We start from the raw sequence: 24,779 nt of genomic DNA, 5'->3' as shown, positions 1-24,779 counted from the left end.
CAGTACGTCATGGCATGAGGTGGGGGCCGGAAACTATAAATGCACGGGTAGCTGGGGGAGTAGAGGATATGCCTGGACTGAACTTGTGGGAAGGCTGGGTCTCAGGTATACGGAGCTGCGCTCGATTCACGCCCCCACCCAGCCAGACCTCTCCTTGCCCTCCTACACCCCTTCCTGCTCCTCTGCAAGCTCTGACTGTGCCTGCTCAAGGGACGCACCTGGGCTGCCACCCTGCATTGGTTCCAGCTGTGTCACAACGACACAGCTCAGGTAATTCCTCTCTTGTCTATCTCCCATGGAATTATTGAAGTCCTTTACGATGGATAACGAAGGAAACTCCTGATCGTTTATTGGCTTCGTGAGCGCAGTATTGGTAGTGGGTAAGGTGTTTGTTATATAAATATTACTTCTGCCACCAAAGGTGGATGGAGGTTATGTTTTCACCCCTGTCTGTCTGTTTGTCTGTGAATAAGATATCTCAAAAGGTTGCGGGCGGATTCGGACGAAATTTGGCAGAGAGGTAGTGTATGCGACAAGGACAAAATGATTAGATTTTGTTGAAGATTCGGATCCGGCTAGTAGAATTTTAAAAGTGATTTTTCACCATTGGGAGAAAGGGCCAAAAATGATACATAGCAGTGATATCTCATAAGGTGTGGACGGATTTGGACGAAACTTGGTGGACTGGTTGGGTGCCTGACAAGGACAAATCGATTCGATTTTGCTGAAGTTCTGAATATGGATTCAGATATGAGAATTATTTAATTTTAAGTGATTCTTCACCATTGACAGATCGAGCGAAAAGCGATATATAACTTGATATTTTAAAACGTTGTGGACGAGTTGGTTCGGTGACAACAACAAGCTGATTAGATTTTGTTTCAGGTCCGAACCCAGTTCCGGCCAATCAGTGGGATACAAAACAAACTGTTCAGCCTGGCGGAGGTATGCGCTCTACCGAGTGCCGTTCTAGTTGTTATTGCTTCTCCTGTGCTGCCATCCCACATGAGACTTTATTATTAAATATACTTGGTCTCAGGATGAATTTGGGTGGTCCCTTCCATTAAAGGTTGGTTACAGGCGACCAACGCTCTATAACAACACTCACCGGCTCTGCGCGGCCGTTAATTAGAGATTAGGCGCTCGGCACCAAATTAACATAACTCATCAGCTGACTCAGAGGTCCCTCCAGCATGGTATCGGTATCGTGGCAGTAGACACACGTGGGTCCATCAACTCAGCCGGACGTTGCGGCCTCTGTTGACAAGGCCTGCAGGGATTCTTACCAGGACATTGGGAGGAACTGCAGCTGCAACATTGGTTGAGTGGGATTCGGACTGAGGAGCGGGGAATCCCTCTTCAAAGCAAAATTGTATTTTGTGTGCAATCCTTGTGCCAAATAAAAAAATTTAAAAAAACTTTTCGCAATGAGTGATCAAGGTGGCTTGAACAAGAAGGGTACGCACTGGACTTATGCCACAGCGGCCCCGGCCAAATTGAGTTAGAAGGGCCACTAAAGGACACAATGAAGTCACCCCCCCGCTGCCCGATACCCCCATAGACAATCACCTCCCCAGTTAACCCGGTGCCCCCAAACAAACTAGCAGCAAGGAGCAGCAGGCTGGCATTGCTGTCACAGCAGGGCAGTGAGCAGGGGCTGATGGCCTTGCTTACACTTATGCATGGCTAAAATGGAAGCGTGCCAAGCTGATCTGGTGGAAAGTGTGGAGGCAAACCATGACAGCCTGGCAGCACGTATGGGGAGTGCAGAAAGAACTGGCGGCCGGTCAGGCCAGGGTATCGGGAGGTTCGAGGGGAGGGGATAAATGGGGAAAGGATAAACCGAGCAGATCCGGCAGCAAGGAGGATAAGGAGGGAAGTCGCGAAAAAAAAGCACAAGTAGGAATAAAGGCAACAGAGCCAGAGTGGGAAATGGGATTCAAAACAAAGAACAGAGACCAGGGGAATGGGAGGAGAGAGGAGAGGGATGGGGGAGGGAAAGGAAGAGAGGCAAATATGTTGGCTTGTTATCTATCTATAATTCCAGTAATCTCTGTCTGTACGTTTGTTTGTCTGTGACCGCTGTTTCTCGACAACCACGGGTCCGATATACTTTTAACTTGCCAGGTATATTGCTGGGGACCCGAGGATGTGCCTTTTCAAGGTTTCATATTAATCGGACAATTACTTACCGAGCTATGTCCAAAAAACGATTCAACCAATCAGAGAGCAGCGAACGATCGCGTGTGCCGGCGTTGCGAATGGACCAAACCATTCCATGTAAATAGAGGGGGGGGTTCTGTGGTCGTTGCGAATGGACGAAACCATTTCATGTAAATAGAGGGGGGGGATTGTCACTGTACTCGCAAGCCGTTCGCCGTTCGCTTTGGCGTTGCGAATGGACCAAACCATTTCATGTAAATAGAGGGGGGGGATATAATTTTAGATAGATATATAGTACAGGCATATATATAGTACGGGCATGCCCTAGTTATAAAGAAATGCAGACAACATGGGGAGACTAGGAATGGCGCCCTGATTGAAAGAGATAGCACCAGGAGAGCAAATTAAATACATAGGAAGAGAAGAGTAATTTCCGTAATGTAATGTTATCCTGTCTCGGCAATGTAATGTAACGTTATCCTGTTTCCGTAATGTAATGTTATCCTGTCTCGGTAATGTAATGTAATGTAATGTTATCCTGTCTCGGTAATGTAATGTAATGTTATCCTGTCTCGGTAATGTAATGTAATGTTATCCTGTCTCGGTAATGTAATGTAATGTAATGTTATCCTGTCTCGGTAATGTAATGTAATGTTATCCTGTCTCGGTAATGTAATGTAATGTTATCCTGTCTCGGTAATGTAATGTAATGTTATCCTGTCTCGGTAATGTAATGTAATGTTATCCTGTCTCGGTAATGTAATGTAATGTTATCCTGTCTCGGTAATGTAATGTAATGTTATCCTGTCTCGGTAATGTAATGTAATGTTATCCTGTCTCGGAAATGTAATGTAATGTTATCCTGTCTCGGTAATGTAATGTAATGTTATCCTGTCTCGGAAATGTAATGTAATGTAATGTAATGTTATCCTGTCTCGGAAATGTAATGTAATGTAATGTAATGTTATCCTGTCTCGGTAATGTAATGTAATGTTATCCTGTCTCGGTAATGTAATGTAATGTAATCCTGTCTCGGTAATGTAATGTAATGTTATCCTGTCTCGGTAATGTAATGTAATGTTATCCTGTCTCGGAAATGTAATGTAATGTAATGTAATGTTATCCTGTCTCGGTAATGTAATGTAATGTTATCCTGTCTCGGTAATGTAATGTAATGTTATCCTGTCTCGGAAATGTAATGTAATGTTATCCTGTTTCCATAATGTAATGTTATCCTATCTCCGTAATGTAATGTAATGTTATCCTGTCTCGGAAATGTAATGTAATGTAATGTAATGTTATCCTGTCTCGGTAATGTAATGTAATGTTATCATGTCTCGGAAATGTAATGTAATGTAATGTAATGTTATCCTGTTTCCGTAATGTAATGTTATTCTGTCTCGGAAATGTAATGTAATGTAATGTAATGTTATCCTATCTCCGTAATGTAATGTAATGTTATCCTGTTTCCATAATGTAATGTTATCCTATCTCCGTAATGTAATGTAATGTTATCCTGTCTCGGAAATGTAATGTAATGTAATGTAATGTTATCCTGTCTCGGTAATGTAATGTAATGTTATCATGTCTCGGAAATGTAATGTAATGTAATGTAATGTTATCCTGTTTCCGTAATGTAATGTTATCCTGTCTCGGAAATGTAATGTAATGTAATGTAATGTTATCCTGTCTCGGTAATGTAATGTAATGTTATCCTGTCTCGGTAATGTAATGTAATGTTATCCTGTCTCGGAAATGTAATGCAATGTTATCCTGTTTCCATAATGTAATGTTATCCTATCTCCGTAATGTAATGTAATGTTATCCTGTCTCGGAAATGTAATGTAATGTAATGTAATGTTATCCTGTCTCGGTAATGTAATGTAATGTTATCATGTTTCCGTAATGTAATGTTATTCTGTCTCGGAAATGTAATGTAATGTAATGTAATGTTATCCTATCTCCGTAATGTAATGTAATGTTATCCTGTTTCCATAATGTAATGTTATCCTATCTCCGTAATGTAATGTAATGTTATCCTGTCTCGGAAATGTAATGTAATGTAATGTAATGTTATCCTGTCTCGGTAATGTAATGTAATGTTATCATGTCTCGGAAATGTAATGTAATGTAATGTAATGTTATCCTGTTTCCGTAATGTAATGTTATTCTGTCTCGGAAATGTAATGTAATGTAATGTAATGTTATCCTATCTCCGTAATGTAATGTTATTCTGTCTCGGAAATGTAATGAAATGTAATGTAATGTTATCCTGTTTCCGTAATGTAATGTTATTCTGTCTCGGAAATGTAATGAAATGTAATGTTGTAGCGGTTACCGCTGGATGCACACAATCGCCTTGCACCGGCCAGAACACGGCCAGACGCGCCTCTCCCGGGCATGCACGGACTCACTGTTCCCGGGCACGCCCGAACCTCCCGGGCACACCCGGTCTCGTCTTTCCCGGGCATGCCCGCTCTCGCCTTTCCAGGGCTCGCCCAGAGCGTCCGGGCATGCCCGCTATCGCCTTTTCAGGGCTCGCCCAGAGCGTCCGGGCATGCCCGCTATCGCCTTTCCAGGGCTCGCCCAGAGCGTCCGGGCATGCCCGCTATCGCCTTTCCAGGGCTCGCCCAGAGCGTCCGGGCATGCCCGCTCTTCGCCTTTCCAGTGCTCGTCCAGAGCGCCCGGGCACGCCCAGCCTCGACTTGCCAGGCCCCAGCCAAACACGCCCGGGCAGGTCCAGACTCGCCTTTCCAAGGCTCGCCCTTGACACCCGGGCATGCCCGGTATAGCTTTTGCCGGGCAAACTTCCCGACATAAATGTGTATATATTGTTGCGAATATGGAATTTGGCCTCCATATCCGCTTGTAAATATTCCCCTATTTCTCCAATACTCCCCAACTTTCCCCAATCCCCCATTCCCTAGTCCCATTGCATGTAAATAACACTCAGCAGAGCCGACCTTCCCCTTATTCCCCCATTAAATGTCGTGCCCAGGTCCACCGCACCACACGTAGACAACCATCGGACATCTTGCTAGTTATTCTTAATCTATGTCAGTTAAGGACTCGTGTCCATTAATTCTGACTCTTCGTTGCACCAGAATGTGATTATATGGCATCAGTAGTGAGTTTAGGACCTTTCCCATACCTCCTTCCATCTTCTTCCCCAACAATTACAACAACAACAGAGGAGATGGCGGCGGCGCGGGGGAGGATGCGTCCTCACACCGGCTCGATTAGCGCCATTGACCACGCGCTCCACGGGGTTACCACGGAGGGGCTGGCTGTCAGCTCCTCCTCAAGGGCGGAGCCTGGTAACCCCCCGCACCCAATCAGAAGGGCGGACCGATTCCATCTGGGGCGGCGCAAACGAGCCGAGGGCGTGTCACTCCCCGCCGGATATACGCGGCCCCGTGCCGGATGTGACGTCAGATGCGCCCCCAGCTGGAGAAAGAACGTTGCCTGCGATCGCTGAGAGGAAGAGAACCCGCCTGAGAAAGAACGTCCCCTCCGAGCGCTGTGACCTCCCCGCATCTTTGGACCGGACTGTACCCTGCTTTGAGCCAAGAGTGCACCTTGAGCCATCGCTATCTGCCTTTCCTTGCCGTGTGAGTCAGCCATTGTCCCGTTTACCTGTCGTCTGTCCGGGGTTAATATAAGAGTGTGTCTAAGTGCCCATCTTTTCTGTGCTTTACCTCTAGCCCCTGTAATCTAACCTTTCCGTACGAATATATAATTGAGAATCGAAACATTGGTGTCTGTCATTATAATCCAGCCGGGTGTCTTCTTTTTCCTTATTGATCCAGCGTAGCGCGGCTCCGTCAACGTTCGAGTACAATCGGGTAATTTGTGCGGACACGACGGCCATTCCGCTCGGCCCACCTTAACATCAAAGTCGTGTCTGTAACAATTGGTTGTCAGGAGTTGGATTCGAACCTGGGACTAAATTTATTTAGCCCAAATTTTGGACACCAATTGTGTTAGTACTGTAACAATTGGTGTCGAGGAGTGAGATTCGGACCCGGGACTAAATTAGTTAGGCCCAAATTTTGGGAGGGAAAATCGATTCGGAGCGCGTACTGCGCTCGACAAAATCGATCCGGAGCGCGGTCCCGCGGTTACTGCGCTCGACGAAATTATAACAGCAAAATTTGGATTTGTGTTACGAAACTCGAATTTTGAAAGTCGCGCTATGGCGGATCAAGACGGCTGGGGTCCGGTAGGGGAGAGTGAAGCAGGGTCGGTCCAGGACCAAATTGAGGGACAGGAGGAGAGCGAAGCAGTGAGGGCGGCAGGGTCGCAAAATAGCGTTGTCACGCACGAGGTGGCCACGGCGTCCACGCCCGCGGCAGCGCCCCTGGTGGATTCGAACCTTTTCCTCCTGCAAATGAGGGCCCTTATGGAACAAATGGTGGGAATGAGGGCTGATAGTGAGCGGTTGGGAAACCAAATGGGGGTAATGGGGAACCGGATGGAGGCTCAGAATGAGCAATTGGGGGTAATGGGGAACCGGATGGAGGCTCAGAATGAGCAATTGGGGGTAATGGGAAACGAAATGGGGGTAATGAGGGACGAAGCGAGGGGTACTGGTGAGAAGGTAGACAAAAATTTTGAGGGGTTAGACAACGGGATAAAAGAGGTGAGAAATGGGTTAATGGGGGTAGAAAACAGAATGGCCGCTCAGGAGAATCAGATAGAGGGAGTGAAAAATGGGTTAGAGGGGTTAGAAAACACCATGGAAGGCAAATTGAGGGACATGAGGGACCAAGCGGAAAGGGAAGTTAACCAAATGGGGCAGCAGATAGAGGGGGTCAGAATGGGGGTAGAAACCAAACTGGATGCTCACAGGGAGGAAATGGAGCAGATGAGGGTGGCATCTGGGCAGGAGATGCAAGTGATGGGAGAAGAGATCAGAAGAGGAGTGAGTGAGGAGGTCGGAGGAGTGCGCGAGGAGGTGAGGCACTGTGAGGAGCACATGGAGAAGGAGGTGAGAAAGGGGACTGTAAAGTTACAAGGGGGCATAGAGGACCTGACGCAAGAGGTGGAGCAGCTGACGGTAGGACAAACGGAGTTAGTGGAGCAGGTTCAAAGGAACACTGCGGTATTAGGAGGTTTAAAAGCGACACAAAACGACATAAAAAACGACTTGATAGCGACAAAGAGGGAATGTCAGATGGTACGTGAGGGACTGACAACGAGGTTGGACGAGGTGATAGAGGTAATGGAGACGAAGGACCGGCAGGTGAGGACGCACCTGGAAACGGTCAAGGTAGCCTTAGAGGATGAGCTTGAGGAGACGTACCGGGGAATAAAAGAGGTGAAGCACAAATTAGAAGAAGTGGAAGAAGGGATGAGCGAAATTAAGAAGCGACGGAGAGGGGATAAGAAAGAGATAAAAGAGGAGATAAAAGAATTGGTCCAAAGTCTGTGTTTGGATCGTGATGATGTGCTCATTAACCGGATGAGGGATTCGCAGGTGATGGAGGAGAAGCGAAGAGGAAGAGGACCCGGTGTAAGTGGTGACCAATATGGTCGTGCGTATGATGCGCCAGGTGATTTAAGAGGCTTGGGGGTCGAGATAGACCCGGGTGTTCGTGAGAGGCCGTTGGTGAAGTGTGCGACAGGTCTGGTGTGCGAAAATGGAGGTGTGCAAGAAAGTCCGACTCTGGGGTGTGTGAGGAAAAAGTGCGTGCCAAGGAGTGAGTGTGCTGGCGAGAGTGAGTCGGTCGTAGCGCGTGTGCGAGGGAGCACATGGAAGCGTGGTGTGGTGAGTGTTACAGAGGGTGTGACGGGAGAGTGTGCGCAGGAGTTTGCGCGAGAAAGGTGTGTGACGGACAGGTGCATGGGGAAAGAGTGTGCTGTCAAGAGTAAGGGTGAGTGCGTTGTCACGAGTGGAGGTGAGAGTAGTGAGAGTGACAAGGAGAGTGAGCTGGTTGTGACAGGTGAGCGAGGATGTACACCTGGGATGGAAGGATGTACACCTGGAATGGTAGAGCGTGAGTGGGAATGCACGCTGGAGTTGGTGGTGAGGCACGTGGTTGGGTGTGCGAATGAGGGCACACCTGTGATTGTCACAGAGGAGGTGACAGAGGAGGGGGCGCGAAGAGGTGTTTTGGTGAGGTGTGCTACCAACGAATGTGTGCCAAAGTGTTCGGTGGTCAGGTGTGTGACCAAGGCTGTGAGTGGAATGGGTGTGCCTGGGTGTGTAAGGAACGGTACGAGGAGCATGGAAACGGCTGGATGTGTGAGCAAGGAACGGGCTGCGGGGTGTAAGCGTCCAGGTGAAGCATCGACGTTACACAGGTTAAAGGTTAGGTCGACTTTTAGCCGAAGCGGGCCCTCGGTGCGTGCCGGGTTTCGCGTGCCGCGAGAACCAGCGGGGATCCGAGCCACGGCGGGTTCGAAAGGACCGCCGTGCGCGACCCACGCTGGGCCTCGCTTTGAACGGCCGCGTCCGTGCTCCAATAAGCGGAGCAGGCAGCCTGATAGAAAGAGTCGTCATGGCGACCACTTTTTGTTGAGGCAGTCCGGCAGGTCGAGATCGGGACATTGGATGGCTCCACGCCGAGATGGTGCGTGGGATCTCGGCCCGGGTAAACCTCCTTCCCTGCACCGAATGCCGGACGCACCCAGCCGCGAGCACAAAATAACCAGCATCCATTGCTTGGCTTTACGAAGCCGGGCTTTGGACAGGAATTGGCGCACCGAGAGGCAGTAGTGAGTAGACTGGGTGATGAGGTTCGTGTTTTGGACCCAAAATTAGAGAAAAACAAAATTTGATGATTGGCAAAGGATTGGCAGTAGTGATTGGCAGATGATGGGCAGTGATTGGCAAATTTTTAATTTGTTGAAATTTGATGTGCAAAATTGGTAGTGAGAGACCCCCGATGTGGTGGGATGGCAAATCCACCATCCCTCACAGGGGGGGGGCAAAGGAGCAATAGCTTATGGGGTGTATGGCAGTGAAAACTAGCCCGGGTGGGTTAGGTTATATTGATAGGGCCCTAGAAGATGACATTAGGTGACGTTAAGTTTAGTTAGTGACTGATACCTGTAGTGGGGACGCAGGTAGATTAGTGTGGCTGATAATGACGAGGGAGCGCAATAGTTTAAAGGGACGACTGGGAAGCGCAAGTTTCAGAAGGGAGTAGTTAGCTGAGATGATGCCGTGTGTGTGAGAATTGAACAGGTGTGATTGCACAGGTGTGCAACTGGACAGGTGTGTGGAGCAGTGTGTGAGTAGTGAGTGTGTGTAAAGCGAATGCGCTTGGGGAGAGAAGGGTGCAGGTGGCACCAGGTGTGAGAGCACAGGTGTGCAGGTACAGGTGTGTGGAGAGAGTTGGAGTGAGTGGTATGGAGTGGTGTGCATGGTGCGAAGGTGTGGATGGGGGAAGAGTGGACCCCTTTCACGAATACCCGGGGCGGGTAGTGTAAGTGTTAGGTAGAGGGTATAGGTAAGTTGTGGTTGGATATTGGCACTTGTGGTGCGGTTGCAGAATGGTGTTGTGAATGGGTGCATTAGTGTTGTGGAAATGGCTGGGCGTGTAGCCTGTTAGTGCGTGTAGTTGGTTGGGCACTCCACCACTGTGAGGATGTCGGCCAGGTGAGGCCGCAGGTGGGCTCTGGGAGCCGGTAGAGTTGTGGATGGGGCCCGAGGATCCGGAGGACGGACCCGGGTAGCCCAGTGCCAGAGAGGGCACCGAGTGGGGAGAGTGCCAGAGGGCCTTCCCCAGGTAGTTAGGTTAGGGTAAGGAGCAGGTAAGCTCGGAGGCAACTGCAGTGGTGGAGGTGTGCAGGTGGGTAGACCCGCTGGGAGAGGTACACGCCACAGCCCAGAAATTGTGCGAGGGCACCGGGAGATGAATCGGGGGAGTGAGACCCCAAATTGAAGAGCACCACAGTTTGGCCAATGGGAATTGGTTTTTAGAACCCGTAGTGTAAGAGGGCCAATGGTTTGGCCGGAGAAAGACCCCGGGTAGTGTAAAGTTGTTAAAGTCATTTAGGAAATAGTTAGGATTGATGAACCTGTCGCACCATACGCAGCCACTTACCTGTGGTGATGATGATGACTCCACACCTGTGTTTTCTTGGTTTGTAGCAGGAAATGAAATTGCTGTGTGGATTGGTGAGACGCATCACGCCGTGGATGAGACATTGGGGTGATTCCATCTCTCCCTCCCTAGGAGGGACTGATGATGAATTGGTGATGGCAAATTTTGATGTTGAGTTGAAAATGGCAAATTTTGATGAGAGTTGAAAATGGCAAATTTGATTGGTTAGGAGGGAGAGAAGACGAATTTGGTTTATGGGAGGAACGGGGAAGACAGTAGGGATGTTTGTTGATTTGTAAAGTAGATGTTTATGGGTAGTGTTGTGTTTTGTGGATGCAGTAAGGGGTAAGGGAGGGGCCATGTAGGTTACCTGGTGGGGGGGGCGTACGATAGGAACGTACCTGTCTCACCTGGTTCCCATGTGCCCCCAGTGTGCATCACCTTACATTGCGTGCACTTTTGCGCCCTTACCACCTTACTCACTTGTCTGCTTCTTTTGTCTCCCACCTCCGAGGATCTGGCTTTGGGGTAGAGAGAGAGGAGAGAGAGGTGCTGGCTGCGCAGTTGTGGGCCTGCACTTTCGCTGTTTGCTGCCGGGATCGATACACCATATGGACCGCAATGTTTGTGGCCACCCACAATGGACCGCAGTTCGTTTGCGGCCAAGCACCACCCGGGGATGGACCTATGGGTCAACGTGGCACCTATGCCATACAGGTGAACCACTTTTAGTTAACACCAAGTGCACCACAAGAAGAGCAAGAGACACCTGCAGGGTTAGGGGTTGTCGAATTTATTTTTATTCCAATGAACAATGGTGACTGCACCGATTGGTGGTGGGGTGGTGCTTTTGATGCTCGGGAAGGGTGCTCTGCACGTTATTAAAGGCCGTCGGCCACAGAGCACTCGTGGGTTGGTGTATCGATGTTGGCAAGCGCGCTCTCTCTATGCATAACATCTGCATGTGTTCCTCCAAAAACAGGTCCTGGATCGTAGTGTAAATAGCAGCGTAGTCTTGTAAATAATGCTCCCTACCGGCTGTATGTGTAGTTTGAGAATTCTTTCCGGATTCGGTTATCCTGTGGGTGTGTTTCTGTGAGGAGAAGGGTGCAACGTCGCAGGGGGACATATTTACTCATTTGTGAACATCTGTAAAACTGTCGCACTCAGGGTAGAGTTAATAGTAGAGGGAACTACATTGCGTGCCACACTAAAGTAGGTAAAAATTTATCGGGTCGGGACGCCCCGAGGGTAGAGAAGGGTGCAATGTTGCGAATATGGAATTTGGCCTCCATATCCGCTTGTAAATATTCCCCTATTTCTCCAATACTCCCCAACTTTCCCCAATCCCCCATTCCCTAGTCCCATTGCATGTAAATAACACTCAGTAGAGCCGACCTTCCCCTTATTCCCCCATTAAATGTCGTGCCCAGGTCCACCGCACCACACGTAGACAACCATCGGACATCTTGCTAGTTATTCTTAATCTATGTCAGTTAAGGACTCGTGTCCATTAATTCTGACTCTTCGTTGCACCAGAATGTGATTATATGGCATCAGTAGTGAGTTTAGGACCTTTCCCATACCTCCTTCCATCTTCTTCCCCAACAATTACAACAACAACAGAGGAGATGGCGGCGGCGCGGGGGAGGATGCGTCCTCACACCGGCTCGATTAGCGCCATTGACCACGCGCTCCACGGGGTTACCACGGAGGGGCTGGCTGTCAGCTCCTCCTCAAGGGCGGAGCCTGGTAACCCCCCGCACCCAATCAGAAGGGCGGACCGATTCCATCTGGGGCGGCGCTAACGAGCCGAGGGCGTGTCACTCCCCGCCGGATATACGCGGCCCCGCGCCGGATGTGACGTCAGATGCGCCCCCAGCTGGAGAAAGAACGTTGCCTGCGATCGCTGAGAGGAAGAGAACCCGCCTGAGAAAGAACGTCCCCTCCGAGCGCTGTGACCTCCCCGCATCTTTGGACCGGACTGTACCCTGCTTTTAGCCAAGAGTGCACCTTGAGCCATCGCTATCTGCCTTTCCTTGCCGTGTGAGTCAGCCGTTGTCCCGTTTACCTGTCGTCTGTCCGGGGTTAATATAAGAGTGTGTCTAAGTGCCCATCTTTTCTGTGCTTTACCTCTAGCCCCTGTAATCTAACCTTTCCGTACGAATATATAATTGAGAATCGAAACATTGGTGTCTGTCATTATAATCCAGCCGGGTGTCTTCTTTTTCCTTATTGATCCAGCATAGCGCGGCTCCGTCAACGTTCGAGTACAATCGGGTAATTTGTGCGGACACGACGGCCATTCCGCTCGGCCCACCTTAACATCAAAGTCGTGTCTGTAACAATATATTGCTGCCCGATAAACGGGCTTGTCAGAATACCTGAGCTGTTTTGTTTCAATAAAGCAACTCGGACGAATTCCGTCTTTGGTCGCGTCAATTCTTTCGACTCGCGTTGGAGCGCAGTTCCTTCATTGGTGACCTACCGACATGGACACGGCAGTGACGCTTAAACTGCCTACCTTCTGGGAGGCTCACGCGGCTGTTTGGTTCGCTCAGGCGGACTCTCAGTTCGCCCTGCGAGGCATCACCGCGGACGACACCCGCTTCCACCATGTTGTGGCGGCGCTCGGTTCTGCCACCACGGCCCGCGCCTTGAGCCTCCTCGAGCACCCGCCGGCTGCTGACAAATACGACGCGCTGAAGACACTCCTCCTCAACGCTTTCGCCCTCTCACCGGCAGCACGCGCACGGCGCCTGCTCGCTCTGCCCGAGCTCGGCGACACGCGCCCGTCCGAGCGCATGGACTATATGCTCTCGTTGCTCGGTGAGCACTCTCCGGATTTTCTGTTCCGCGAGTTGTTCCTTCGCCAGCTGCCTCACCCGGTACGCCTCGCCCTGGCTGGCACGTTGATCACGGATTCCCGCGCCCTCGCCAGGGAAGCCGATAAGATCTCCTCGGCGGGCCAGCACATCGGCGCGGTTACCTGGAGCCCGCCGCCGTCCGAGGCGACGCCCATGACGCCCGAGCGCCCTGCGCGGTTGGAGGCCGAACTGCCGGTGCAACTGGCGGCTGCCACGCCGCACCGCCCGCTTCCGACACGACGGCCGGGGCCTCCACCTGACCGGGCGTGGTGTTATTACCACGCCAGGTTCGGACACAAGGCTCGGACGTGCCGGCCCCCGTGCACTTTCAGCAGGTCGGGAAACGGCCGGGCCGGCGTTCATTCCCAGCCATGAGCGCCGGCCACTCGGGCAACTTGCTGTTTATTCGGGACAAAGCGTCTGGGCGGCGTTTCCTGTGTGACACCGGCGCCCAACTGAGCGTCATACCCGCCTCCGAGCAGGACAGGCGGGACGCCGTTTGCGGCCCCTCTTTGGTCGCTGCTAATGGCTCGGCCATACGCACTTTCGGCCCACGCGTCGTCACCCTCTGCTTCGGCAGCCAGCGTTTTCAATGGACTTTTGTTACCGCCAGCGTCCCCGTGGCTTTGCTGGGCGCCGACTTCCTCTGCGCGCACGGGCTGCTGGTCGACGTCAAACGACGTCGCCTTGTCCACGCCGAGACCTTCAGCTCCCTGGCGTGCACAATGAGCAGCTCCGCGCCGACCAAACTGGCGTGCGCCCTCCCGGCAGCGAACGAGTTCGCTCGCCTGCTCGCGGAATTCCCGGCCCTCACGCGGCCGACGTTTTCGGCTGTCGCGGTGCGGCACGGGATCGAGCACCACATACCCACTACGGGCCAGCCGGTCTACGCCAGGGCCCGCCGCCTCGACCCGGCCAAGCTCGCCGTGGCGAAGGCCGAGTTCGACGCGTTGGAGCACCTCGGCATCGTGCGGCGCTCCGATAGCGCGTGGGCCTCGCCACTGCACATCGTGCCAAAGCTGGGGGGTGGATGGCGCCCGTGTGGTGACTACCGCCGTCTCAACGACGCTACCACCCCCGACAGGTACCCGATCCCGCATATTCAGGACTTTTCCGCCCGTTTGGCGGGACGGGTCATCTTTTCGAAAATTGACCTGATACGGGGCTACCACCAGGTACCTGTCCGGGCGGCCGACGTCCCGAAGACGGCCGTCATCACGCCGTTCGGCCTGTTCGAATTTTTGTGGATGCCGTTTGGCCTCAAGAACGCGGCCCAGGCGTTCCAGCGCTTGATGGACGGCATGCTGCGCGACCTGCCGTTTCTTTTCGTCTATCTGGACGATATCCTCGTCGCCAGCACGTCCCGCGCCGAGCACCTCCTCCACCTCCGAACACTGTTCGGTCTCCTCAGCGAGCACGGCTTAATTGTCAACCCGGTCAAATGCCACTTCGGCTCGACGACCGTTGACTTTTTGGGCCACCGCATCACCAAGACCGGGGCCGTGCCGCTGCCGACCAAGGTCGAGGCCATCACCACGTTCCCGCGTCCCCGTTCCATCAAGGCCCTCCAAGAGTTCCTCGGCATGGTGAATTTTTATCACCGATTCGTGCCCCGCGCTGCTCAGCTCATGCGGCCCCTTTACGAGGCCCTCGGGGGCAAGCAGGCCAAGCATGACATTGTTTGGTCCACAGCCATGGACGCGGCCTTCGCCAGCGCCAAACGGGCCCTCACCGACGCAACGCTGCTGGCTCACCCGGTGCTCAACGCGCCCATCGCCCTCACTACGGACGCCTCCAACTACGCGGTGGGCGCCGTCCATGAGCAATGGGTGGACGGGGTTTGGCAGCCACTCGCTTTTTTCAGCCGGCAACTCCGGCCGAACGAGTTAAACTACAGCACGTTCGACGGCGAGCTGCTCGGGCTATTCCTGGCCGTTCGCCATTTCCGACACCTCCTGGAGGGCCGCCCGTTCACGGCTTTCGTCGACCACAAGCCGTTGGTCTACGCAATGGCTAAGGTCACGGAGCCGTGGTCGGCCCGCCAGCAGCGCCACCTCTCCGCCGTGTCGGAGTTCACCACGGACATCCGGCACGTCACCGGCAAAGACAACGCCGTGGCCGTCTGTCTTTCTCGGGCCAGCGCGAACGCGGTCCACCTCGGCGTGGACTTCGCGCTCATGGCGGCCGACCAGACCACCGACGCCTCGGTGCAGGCACTCAGTGCGGCGGACACGGGCCTCCGCCTGGCCGACATTCACTTCGCGGGCACCGTCCTGCTCTGCGACGTCTCCCAGGGCCAGCCTCGCCCCATCGTGCCCGTTTCCTGGCAGCGCCGCATCTTCGCCTCCATCCACGGCCTTTCTCACCCGGGCCGGAAAGCTTCTCAGAGGCTGGTGTCGGCGCGTTTCGTCTGGCACGGCCTTCGACAAAACATCCGCGACTGGGCCAACGCCTGGACGGCCTGCCAGCGGGTCAAGGTCCACCGCCACACCCAGGCCCCGCTGGCACCTTTCGCCGTGCCTGAACGGCGTTTCGACCACGTCCACGTGGACCTGGTGGGTCCCCTGCCCCCCTCGCGGGGGTTCACCCACCTGCTCACCATGGTGGACAGGACCACCAGGTGGCCGGAGGCCGTGCCCCTCACCTCCACCACCACCGCCGACGTGGCGCAGGCGTTCATCGCCACCTGGGTCACGCGCTTCGGCGCACCAGCGGACATCTCGTCCGACCGCGGCCCACAGTTCACGTCTGAGCTTTGGGGCGCGGTCGCCCGTTCGTTGGGGGTCACGCTGCACCGCACCACGGCCTACCACCCCCAAGCCAACGGGTTGTGCGAGCGGTTTCACCGCTCCATGAAGGCCGCACTCATGGCTGGCCTTCAGGACGACGGTTGGGCCGACCGGCTGCCGTGGGTCCTTTTGGGCCTTCGCACGGCCCCCAAGGAAGACCTCCAGGCGTCCGCCGCCGAGCTCGTCTACGGCCAGCCGCTCCGCGTCCCGGGCGAATTCGTGCCCGACGCTACCAGTCCCTGGTCCGCCGCTCGCCAGCGCTCGGACCTCCAGGAGGCCGCAGGAGGATTTGCCCCCGTGCCGACGTCCCGCCACGGTGGCCCCCAGTCCTACGTCCCCCCGGCGCTTCGCACAGCGGAGTACGTCTTTGTGCGTCATGACGCGCACCGCGGGCCACTCCGGCCGCCGTACGACGGGCCCTTCCGGGTCCTGCAACGGGGCGACAAGTCTTTCATCGTCGACTTCGGCGGCCGGCCGGACCGGATTTCTGTGGACCGCCTCAAACCGGCGCACATGGACGTCGACCGACCACCACGGTTGGCCCTTCCTCCGCGGCGAGGCCGCCCCCCGTCCACAGTTCCCCCCGCTCGACCACCCACCACCACGTCAGACCCCTCCCCACGACCCTCCAGGGGTCGCTTCGGCCGGGTCATCCGGACCCCCCTTAAATTGACCCTGCCGGTGCAGGTCGATTCTGGAGGGGCGTGTGTAGCGGTTACCACTGGATGCACACAATCGCCTTGCACCGGCCAGAACACGGCCAGACGCGCCTCTCCCGGGCATGCCCGGACTCGCTGTTCCCGGGCACGCCCGAACCTCCCGGGCACGCCCGGTCTCGTCTTTCCCGGGCATGCCCACTCTTGCCTTTCCAGGGCTCGCCCAGAGCGTCCGGGCATGCCCGCTATCGCCTTTTCAGGGCTCGCCCAGAGCGTCTGGGCATGCCCGCTCTCGCCTTTCCAGTGCTGTCCAGAGCGCCCGGGCACGCCCAGCCTCGACTTGCCAGGCCGCAGCCAAACACGCCCGGGCAGGTCCAGACTCGCCTTTCCAAGGCTCGCCCTTGACACCCGGGCTTGCCCGGTATAGCTTTTGCCGGGCAAACTTCCCGACATGAATGTGTATATATATTGCTGCCCGATAAACGGGCTTGTCAGAATACCTGAGCTGTTTTGTTTCAATAAAGCAACTCGGACGAATTCCGTCTTTGGTCGCGTCAATTCTTTCGACTCGCGTTGGAGCGCAGTTCCTTCAATGTAATGTTATCCTGTTTCCGTAATGTAATGTTATCCTGTCTCGGTAATGTAATGTAATGTTATCGTGTTTCCGTAATGTAATGTAATGTTATCCTGTTTCCGTAATGTAATGTTATCCTGTTTCCGTAATGTAATGTTATCCTGTCTCGGCAATGTAATGAAATGTAATGTAATGCTATCCTGTTTCCATAATGTAATGTTATCCTGTTTCCGTAATGTAATGTAATGTAATGTTATCATATCTCCGTAATGTAATGTTATCCTGTCTCGGCAATGTAATGAAATGTAATGTAATGTTATCCTGTTTCCGTAATGTAATGTTATCCTGTTTCCGTAATGTAATGTTATCCTGTCTCGGCAATGTAATGTAATGTAATGTTATCCTATCTCCGTAATGTAATGTTATCCTGTCTCGGCAATGTAATGAAATGTAATGTAATGTTATCCTATCTCCGTAATGTAATGTTATCCTGTCTCGGCAATGTAATGAAATGTAATGTAATGTTATCCTGTTTCCATAATGTAATGTTATCCTGTTTCCGTAATGTAATGTTATCCTGTCTCGGCAATGTAATGTAATGTTATCCTGTTTCCGTAATGTAATGTTATCCTGTCTCGGCAATGTAATGTAATGTTATCCTGTTTCCGTAATGTAATGTTATCCTGTCTCGGTAATGTAATGTAATGTAATGTTATCCTGTCTCGGTAATGTAATGTAATGTTATCCTGTCTCGGTAATGTAATGTAATGTTATCCTGTCTCGGTAATGTAATGTAATGTTATCCTGTCTCGGTAATGTAATGTAATGTTATCCTGTCTCGGTAATGTAATGTAATGTTATCCTGTCTCGGAAATGTAATGTAATGTAATGTAATGTTATCCTGTTTCCGTAATGTAATGTTATTCTGTCTCGGAAATGTAATGTAATGTAATGTAATGTTATCCTGTTTCCGTAATGCAATGTAATGTTATCCTGTCTCGGTAATGTAATGTAATGTAATGTTATCCTGTCTCGGTAATGTAATGTAATGTTATCCTGTCTCGGTAATGTAATGTAATGTTATCCTATCTCGGTAATGTAATGTTATCCTGTCTCGGTAATGTAATGCAATGTTATCCTGTCTCGGTAATGTAATGTAATGTAATGTTATCCTGTTTCCGTAATGCAATGTAATGTTATCCTATCTCGGTAATGCAATGTAATGTAATGTAATGTTATCCTGTTTCCGTAATGCAATGTAATGTTATCCTGTCTCGGTAATGTAATGTAATGTAATGTTATCCTGTCTCGGTAATGTAATGTAATGTTATCCTGTCTCGGTAATGTAATGTAATGTTATCCTGTCTCGGTAATGTAATGTAATGTAATGTTATCCTGTCTCGGTAATGTAATGTAATGTTATCCTGTCTCAGTAATGTAATGTAATGTTATCCTGTCTCGGTAATGTAATGTAATGTAATGTTATCCTGTCTCGGTAATGTAATGTAACGTAATGTTATCCTTTCTCAGTCATGTAATGTAATGTAATGTAATGTAATGTTATCCTGTCTCGGTAATGTAATGTAATGTCATGTAATGTAATGTTATCCTGTCTTGGTAATGTAATGTAATGTCATGTAATGTAATGTTATCCTGTCTCGGTAATGTAATGTAATGTAATGTAATGTTATCCTATTTCCGTGATGTAATGTTATTCTGTCTCCGTAATGTAATGTTATCCTTTCTCGGTCATGTAATGTAATGTAATGTAATGTAATGTAATGTAATGTTATCCTGTCTCGGTAATGTAATGTAATGTCATGTAATGTAATGTTATCCTATTTCCGTGATGCAATGTTATCCTGTCTCCGTAATGTAATGTCATGTAATGTAATGTAATGTTATCCTGTCTCGGTAATGTAATGTAATGTTATCCTATTTCCATGATGTAATGTTATCCTATTTCCGTGATGCAATGTTATCCTGTCTCCGTAATGTAATGTCATGTAATGTAATGTAATGTTATCCTGTCTCGGTAATGTAATGTAATGTTATCCTATTTCCATGATGTAATGTTATTCTGTCTCGGTAATGTAATGTAATGTTATCCTGTCTCGGTAATGTAATGTAATGTTATCCTGTCTCGGTAATGTAATGTAATGTTATCCTATTTCCATGATGTAATGTTATTCTGTCTCGGTAATGTTATGTAATGTTATCCTATTTCCGTAATGTAATGTTATCCTGTCTCCGTAATGTAATGTTATGCAATGTTATCCTGTCTCCGTAATGTAATGTAATGTTATCCTATCTTTTAGCTCTTTCACGAGCCTCGATTCAAAACAAAAACAAACAAACAAACAAAAAAAAAAAAAAAAAAAAAAAGGTTGAAGGATGTGCTGAGGTGGAGGCGTGTGAGGTGCGTATGGCCCAGCAGGTGCAAGATACCATGGCAGAGGAGCCGGTGGAGCAACACGATTGTGGGGTGGAGGTGGCCATGGCAGTCAACACCAGGTATGTGGAGATATATAGTAATAGTGTGAGTGGTGAGCAGGGGACGAGTTAACGGAGGTCTGGACAGGAAATCTCCCTAGAGAGGTGTGTGTGCCTGGGTGTGTTCAGCATGGAGCTACCTGATCCTGCATCCAGTGCTGAAGCACGGGTCTACACGGTGGAGATTAAATGACCGGTCTGCGAACCGTAAGCATTTCGGTGCACGGCGAGCTACCGCACCGTAAGATCGTAACCGCATGGCATGTGCATACCGGCACTGGTGGGAGAGGGCGAGCGTGCAAGCAGGTGCAGGTGCAAGGAGTGTGAGGTGAGCGGCGCCTGAGTGCAAGTGCATTCAAATGGACGAGGAGAATGAGCGAATAATGTTTATGGGGGGGAGCTGTCACCACAGACATGGTATAGAACTTCGAACCTCATTGAGCGAACTTCCAGTGCATTCACATCTCTCTCAAGTTATTTCCTCAATTGCCGACATGGAGAGACAATTTCATCGGTTAGATCCCAATAAAGCCAGATACACATACGATCCTGAAAAGAGCCCTCAGAACAAAACTCTGAGAAGAGCACAAATTCACAACTTCACCCAAGAATAATCGAGATTCTTCACTGAAACAAAGGTGGATATTTCGAGTCCTGGGAGGAGTCAGTTCCACCTTCTGAAACCCAAATTATGGAGATAACTTTCAATCAACCACAATCACTCTCTCTGTCTCTGTCTGTCTCTGTCTGTCTCTCTCTCTGTCTCTCTCTCTCTGTCTGTCTCTCTCTCTGTCTGTCTCGCTCTCTGTCTGTCTCGCTCTCTGTCTGTCTCGCTCTCTGTCTGTCTCGCTCTCTGTCTGTCTCGCTCTCTGTCTGTCTCGCTCTCTGTCTGTCTCGCTCTCTCTCTCTCACTCTCTGTCTGTCTCGCTCTCTGTCTGTCTCACTCTCTGTCTGTCTCTCTCTCGCTGTCTCTGTCTCTCTCTCTCGCTGTCTCTGTCTGTCTGTCTGTCTGTCTCTCTCTCTGTCTCTCTCTCTCTCTCTCGCTGTCTCTCTCTCTCGCTGTCTCTCTCTCTCTCGCTGTCTCTGTCTGTCTGTCTCTCTATCTCTCTCTCACTGTCTCTGTCTGTCTGTCTGTCTCTCTCTCTCTCTGTCTGTCTCTCTCTCGCTGTCTCTCTCTCTCTCGCTGTCTCTCTCTCTCTCGCTGTCTCTCTCTCTCTCTCGCTGTCTCTCTCTCTCGCTGTCTGTCGCTGTCTGTCTGTCTGTCTCTCTCTCTATCTCTCTCTCTCCCTCTCTCTCCCTCTCTCTCTCACATCCCCTTCGGGACGAGACTGGAACGTAGTGCTATATTGTGCATATTTTATATAATATATAATTATTAATAATAACTAGTGTGGATAGGTGCGCTCAGGGTGCCTCACCATACGTCACTACAGGGGCATAGGCATCTTTGACCAGGCCTTCTCCGTAAGTGAGGAAGGGGGTAATGGTGGTGTGTGTGTTGTTGATGTGTGTGTTGGTGTTGGTGGTGGGGAGAGGGGGAGGGGGTAGAGGGGGGTGGGTTGTAGCGTTCTGATGACTGATCAAGTTGCCTTCCAGTTCCACAGCAATCACTAGACACCGGAACTGGCATTCTGATCATAGTGTTTACACTCCGCATTACATGTAACGCACGAATCGACGCCTTTTACACTGCCCAACTCTATAACGATTTACACTTGAACACATCAAGACGTCATGGACACACCTTTTGGAGTGATAAGCACAGGCCTACCTGTCCGGAGATAACTGGTTCTGCTGATATCTCGAGCGTGTACTGGGCCTCCATCAATTCTTCCACATTTAAAAAGGCCAAACATCGAGCACCGCACATCCAGCACAAAGCACAAACCCACAAGAGGCTCCGTGACATCGCCATGGCCCCAATGAACTGTAAAACACCGGCCAGGTCTCCCAGGTCAAAAACAAAACCCAAAACGTTACGGACTTGGTGCAGTGCCAGTGGACACGGCGAGGACTGTACCATTGTAGTGTTTAGGAGGGGTGTGCCATTCAAGTGTTTAGGAGGGCTGTTCCATTCTAGTGTTTATGAGGGGTGTACCATTCTCGTGTTTATGAGGGGTGTAGCATTGTAGTGTTTAGGAGGGGTGTGCCATTCAAGTGTTTATGAGGGGTGTACCATTCAAGTGTTTAGGAAGGCTGTTCCATTCTAGTGTTTATGAGGGGTGTACCATTCAAGTGATTAGGAAGGCTGTTCCATTCTAGTGTTTATGAGGGGTGTACCATTCAAGTGTTTAGGAGGGGTGTACCATTCTAGTGTTTAGGAGGGGTGTACCATTCTAGTGTTTAGGAGGGGTGTGCCATTCAAGTGTTTAGGAGGGCTGTACCATTCTAGTGCTTAGGAGGGCTGTACCATTCTCGTGTTTATGAGGGGTGTAGCATTCTCGTGTTTAGGAGGGGTGTGCCATTCAAGTGTTTAGGAGGGCTGTACCATTCTAGTGTTTATGAGGGGTGTACCATTCAAGTGTTTAGGAGGGGTGTACCATTGAAGTGTTTAGGAGGCCTGTACCATTCTAGTGTTTATGAGGGGTGTACCATTCTAGTGTTTATGAGGCCTGTACCATTCTAGTGTTTATGAGGGGTGCACCATTCAAGTGATTAGGAAGGCTGTTCCATTCTAGTGTTTATGAGGGGTGTACCATTCAAGTGTTTAGGAGGGGTGTACCATTGAAGTGTTTAGGAGGCCTGTACCATTCTAGTGTTTAGGAGGGGTGTGCCATTCAAGTGTTTAGGAGGGCTGTACCATTCTAGTGTTTATGAGGGGTGTACCATTCAAGTGTTTAGGAGGGCTGTACCATTCTAGTGTTTATGAGGGGTGTACCATTCAAGTGTTTAGGAGGGCTGTACCATTCTAGTTTTTATGAGGGCTGCACCATTCAAGTGTTTAGGAAGGCTGTACCATTCTAGTGTTTAGGAGGGCTGTACCATTCTAGTGTTTATGAGGGGTGTACCATTCTAGTGTTTAGGAGGGCTGTACCATTCTAATGTTTATGAGGGCTGTACCATTCTAGTGTTTATGAGGACTGTACCATTCTAGTGTTTATGAGGGCTGTACCATTCTAGTGTTTATGCGGGCTGTACCATTCTAGTGTTTATAAGGGCTGTACCATTCGTGTTTATGAGGGCTGTACCATTCTAGTGTTTATGAGGGGTGTACCATTCTAGAGTTTATGAGGGGTGTACCATTTAAGTGTTTCGGAGGGCTGTACCATTTAAGTGTTTATGAGGGGTGTACCATTCTTGTGTTTATGAGGGGTGTACCATTCAAGTGTTTAAGAGGGCTGTACCATTCTAGTTTTTATGAGGGGTGCTGCGAGGTCTGGTCCAAATGCGCTATTCATGAAAACATTAATAAAACGACGTGTTCGCAAATATCCCAGTTTAGAAAATAGCTTTCAACGTTTCAACAATTTATTTGTCACAACATATGTACAATTAAACTAACTTAAGATGAAGGGGTATTCACTGCAGAATGGAATTTACTAAAACGGAACACCTACAGGCTGCAGTACAGTCGCACGTCACGTGATGTGCACAAGCTCTCGCGAGACCAACCAAATTTGACCATAAATCTTTACCAAAGGTTGATTGAAGCGCCGCGAAGGCGCAAAATGCTCTACTCGGTTGTGAACGGGAGTATCCAATGGGCGTGCTCGAGCTCGGCCGTCACCGCGATGTATCCAATGGGCGTGCTCGGCCGTCACCGCGATGTATCCAATGGGCGTGCTCTGCCGTCACCACAAAGTATCCAATGGGCATGCTCGGCCGTCACCACAAAGTATCCAATGGGCGTGCTCGATCGTCACCGCGATGTATCCAATGGGCGTGCTCGGCCGTGAACGGGAGTATCCAATGGGCGTGCTCGGCCGTCATCACAAAGTATCCAATGGGCGTGCTCAGCCGTCACCGTGAAGTATCCAATGGGCGTGCTCACTGCTCGGCCGCCATTTTAGTAAGCAACTGCGCAAGGAACGTTAAGTTGTTCACGGACCACGGTTGTCAGACATGGGAATGGCGACAACTTCACGGTCCTCCGCTCATTGTTCTGCAATTCATTGTTCTAATCGACAGTCCAAAAGGCCTGATTTATCATTCTTCAGGTTTCCACAGAACAAGGAAAGGTACGTAGATATAACATTATATAAGGTCTAGACTCTAGATCTATACAGTCTTATTATTAATATTATTACCTTACAAATTACATTAAGTTTAGATCTAAAAGTAAAACAAGCGACACCACGCGGGAACGCTTATGTGGGGCGAGGGAGTGTGTTCAAGCTCGGCACCACACAACATTACACCCTATAGTTGTACTATACATTATACATTATACTACACCCTCGATGTAACATAGAACCTCGATCTCCATTGCCACGCCATCCAAAAAACATAGGGGAAATACCCCTGGTGCTCACCTGGTACTGGTAGAATAAACAGGATCCTGCACCGACTAAAGGTATTTTAAACCAATTTCAATGGTCGCTAGAAGACAGTGCAGCATGTGGAACCATACTAACATAATCGTAAGACTTTAAACAAACAAAGAAGAAAATACCTATTTTGGGGGGCAACCACCCCCCCCCCCCACACGCCCCCTCCTCCTAAACCCCCAAAAGGGGCTTTTTTTTTTTTAATGCCGTGAACAAACTTTAGTCGCAACACAACAAATGTCATTTGTGCCAAATTTGGTCGCAATCCCATCAGCGGTTTCGGAGAAGAAGTTGCAAATGTTTATGGACTGACGGACGGACAACGCACCATCACATAAGCTCACCTGAACTTGGTTCCAGGTGAGCTAATAAAAAAAATAGCGGTGGGGGTGATCTTTTTCAAAACCTGAAGAGATGTATATAAATCTATAAACTAGTTGGCATTTTCCTGTTATACATTAGTGTTGGGATACGGTTGCTGCTGTGCATGATGAGCATGACTGAATGACTGATAATGACCGGTCTGAGCCGAGTACTCGGAGTCGGGTGTCGTGTCGAGATCGGCTATTACTACTGGCTATACCCGGAGTACCTGCCCTACGGGTGATCTTGTTCCAAGCATGCAATACGTTATTTTGATGCATACCTTCATTTGGGCGGTGTATAGGCAACTGACAGCTCTCTCAATTGCTCCTG

General features: G+C 50.3%; 1 protein-coding gene across 2 annotated transcripts in view; it reads right to left on the bottom strand.

The window, feature by feature from the left end:
• OS9 (OS9 endoplasmic reticulum lectin) overlaps positions 1-23,450 on the bottom strand; it is a 45,025-nt gene extending 21,575 nt beyond the window's left edge. Inside the window, exons 1-2 of one of the 2 annotated variants that reach the window (XM_068133256.2) lie at positions 23,232-23,450; positions 21,368-21,523 (exon numbers count right to left, since the gene is read on the bottom strand). In XM_068133256.2, coding sequence (XP_067989357.2) covers positions 21,368-21,511 — 144 coding nt within the window. In that variant the 5' untranslated portion in view covers positions 21,512-21,523; positions 23,232-23,450. Of the gene's footprint in view, positions 1-21,367; positions 21,609-23,231 lie in introns of those variants that run through there. The other variant, XM_078766477.1, reaches the window with a different exon arrangement.
• Between the last annotated feature and the right edge of the window lie 1,329 nt (positions 23,451-24,779).

This window comes from Myxine glutinosa, chromosome 12 (assembly GCF_964187855.1).
Source record: "Myxine glutinosa chromosome 12, kmMyxGlut1.1, whole genome shotgun sequence".
Lineage (NCBI taxonomy): Eukaryota > Metazoa > Chordata > Myxini > Myxiniformes > Myxinidae > Myxine > Myxine glutinosa.
The sequence above is the reverse complement of the archived record's forward strand: the minus strand, read 5'-3'. Positions and strand labels throughout refer to the sequence as shown.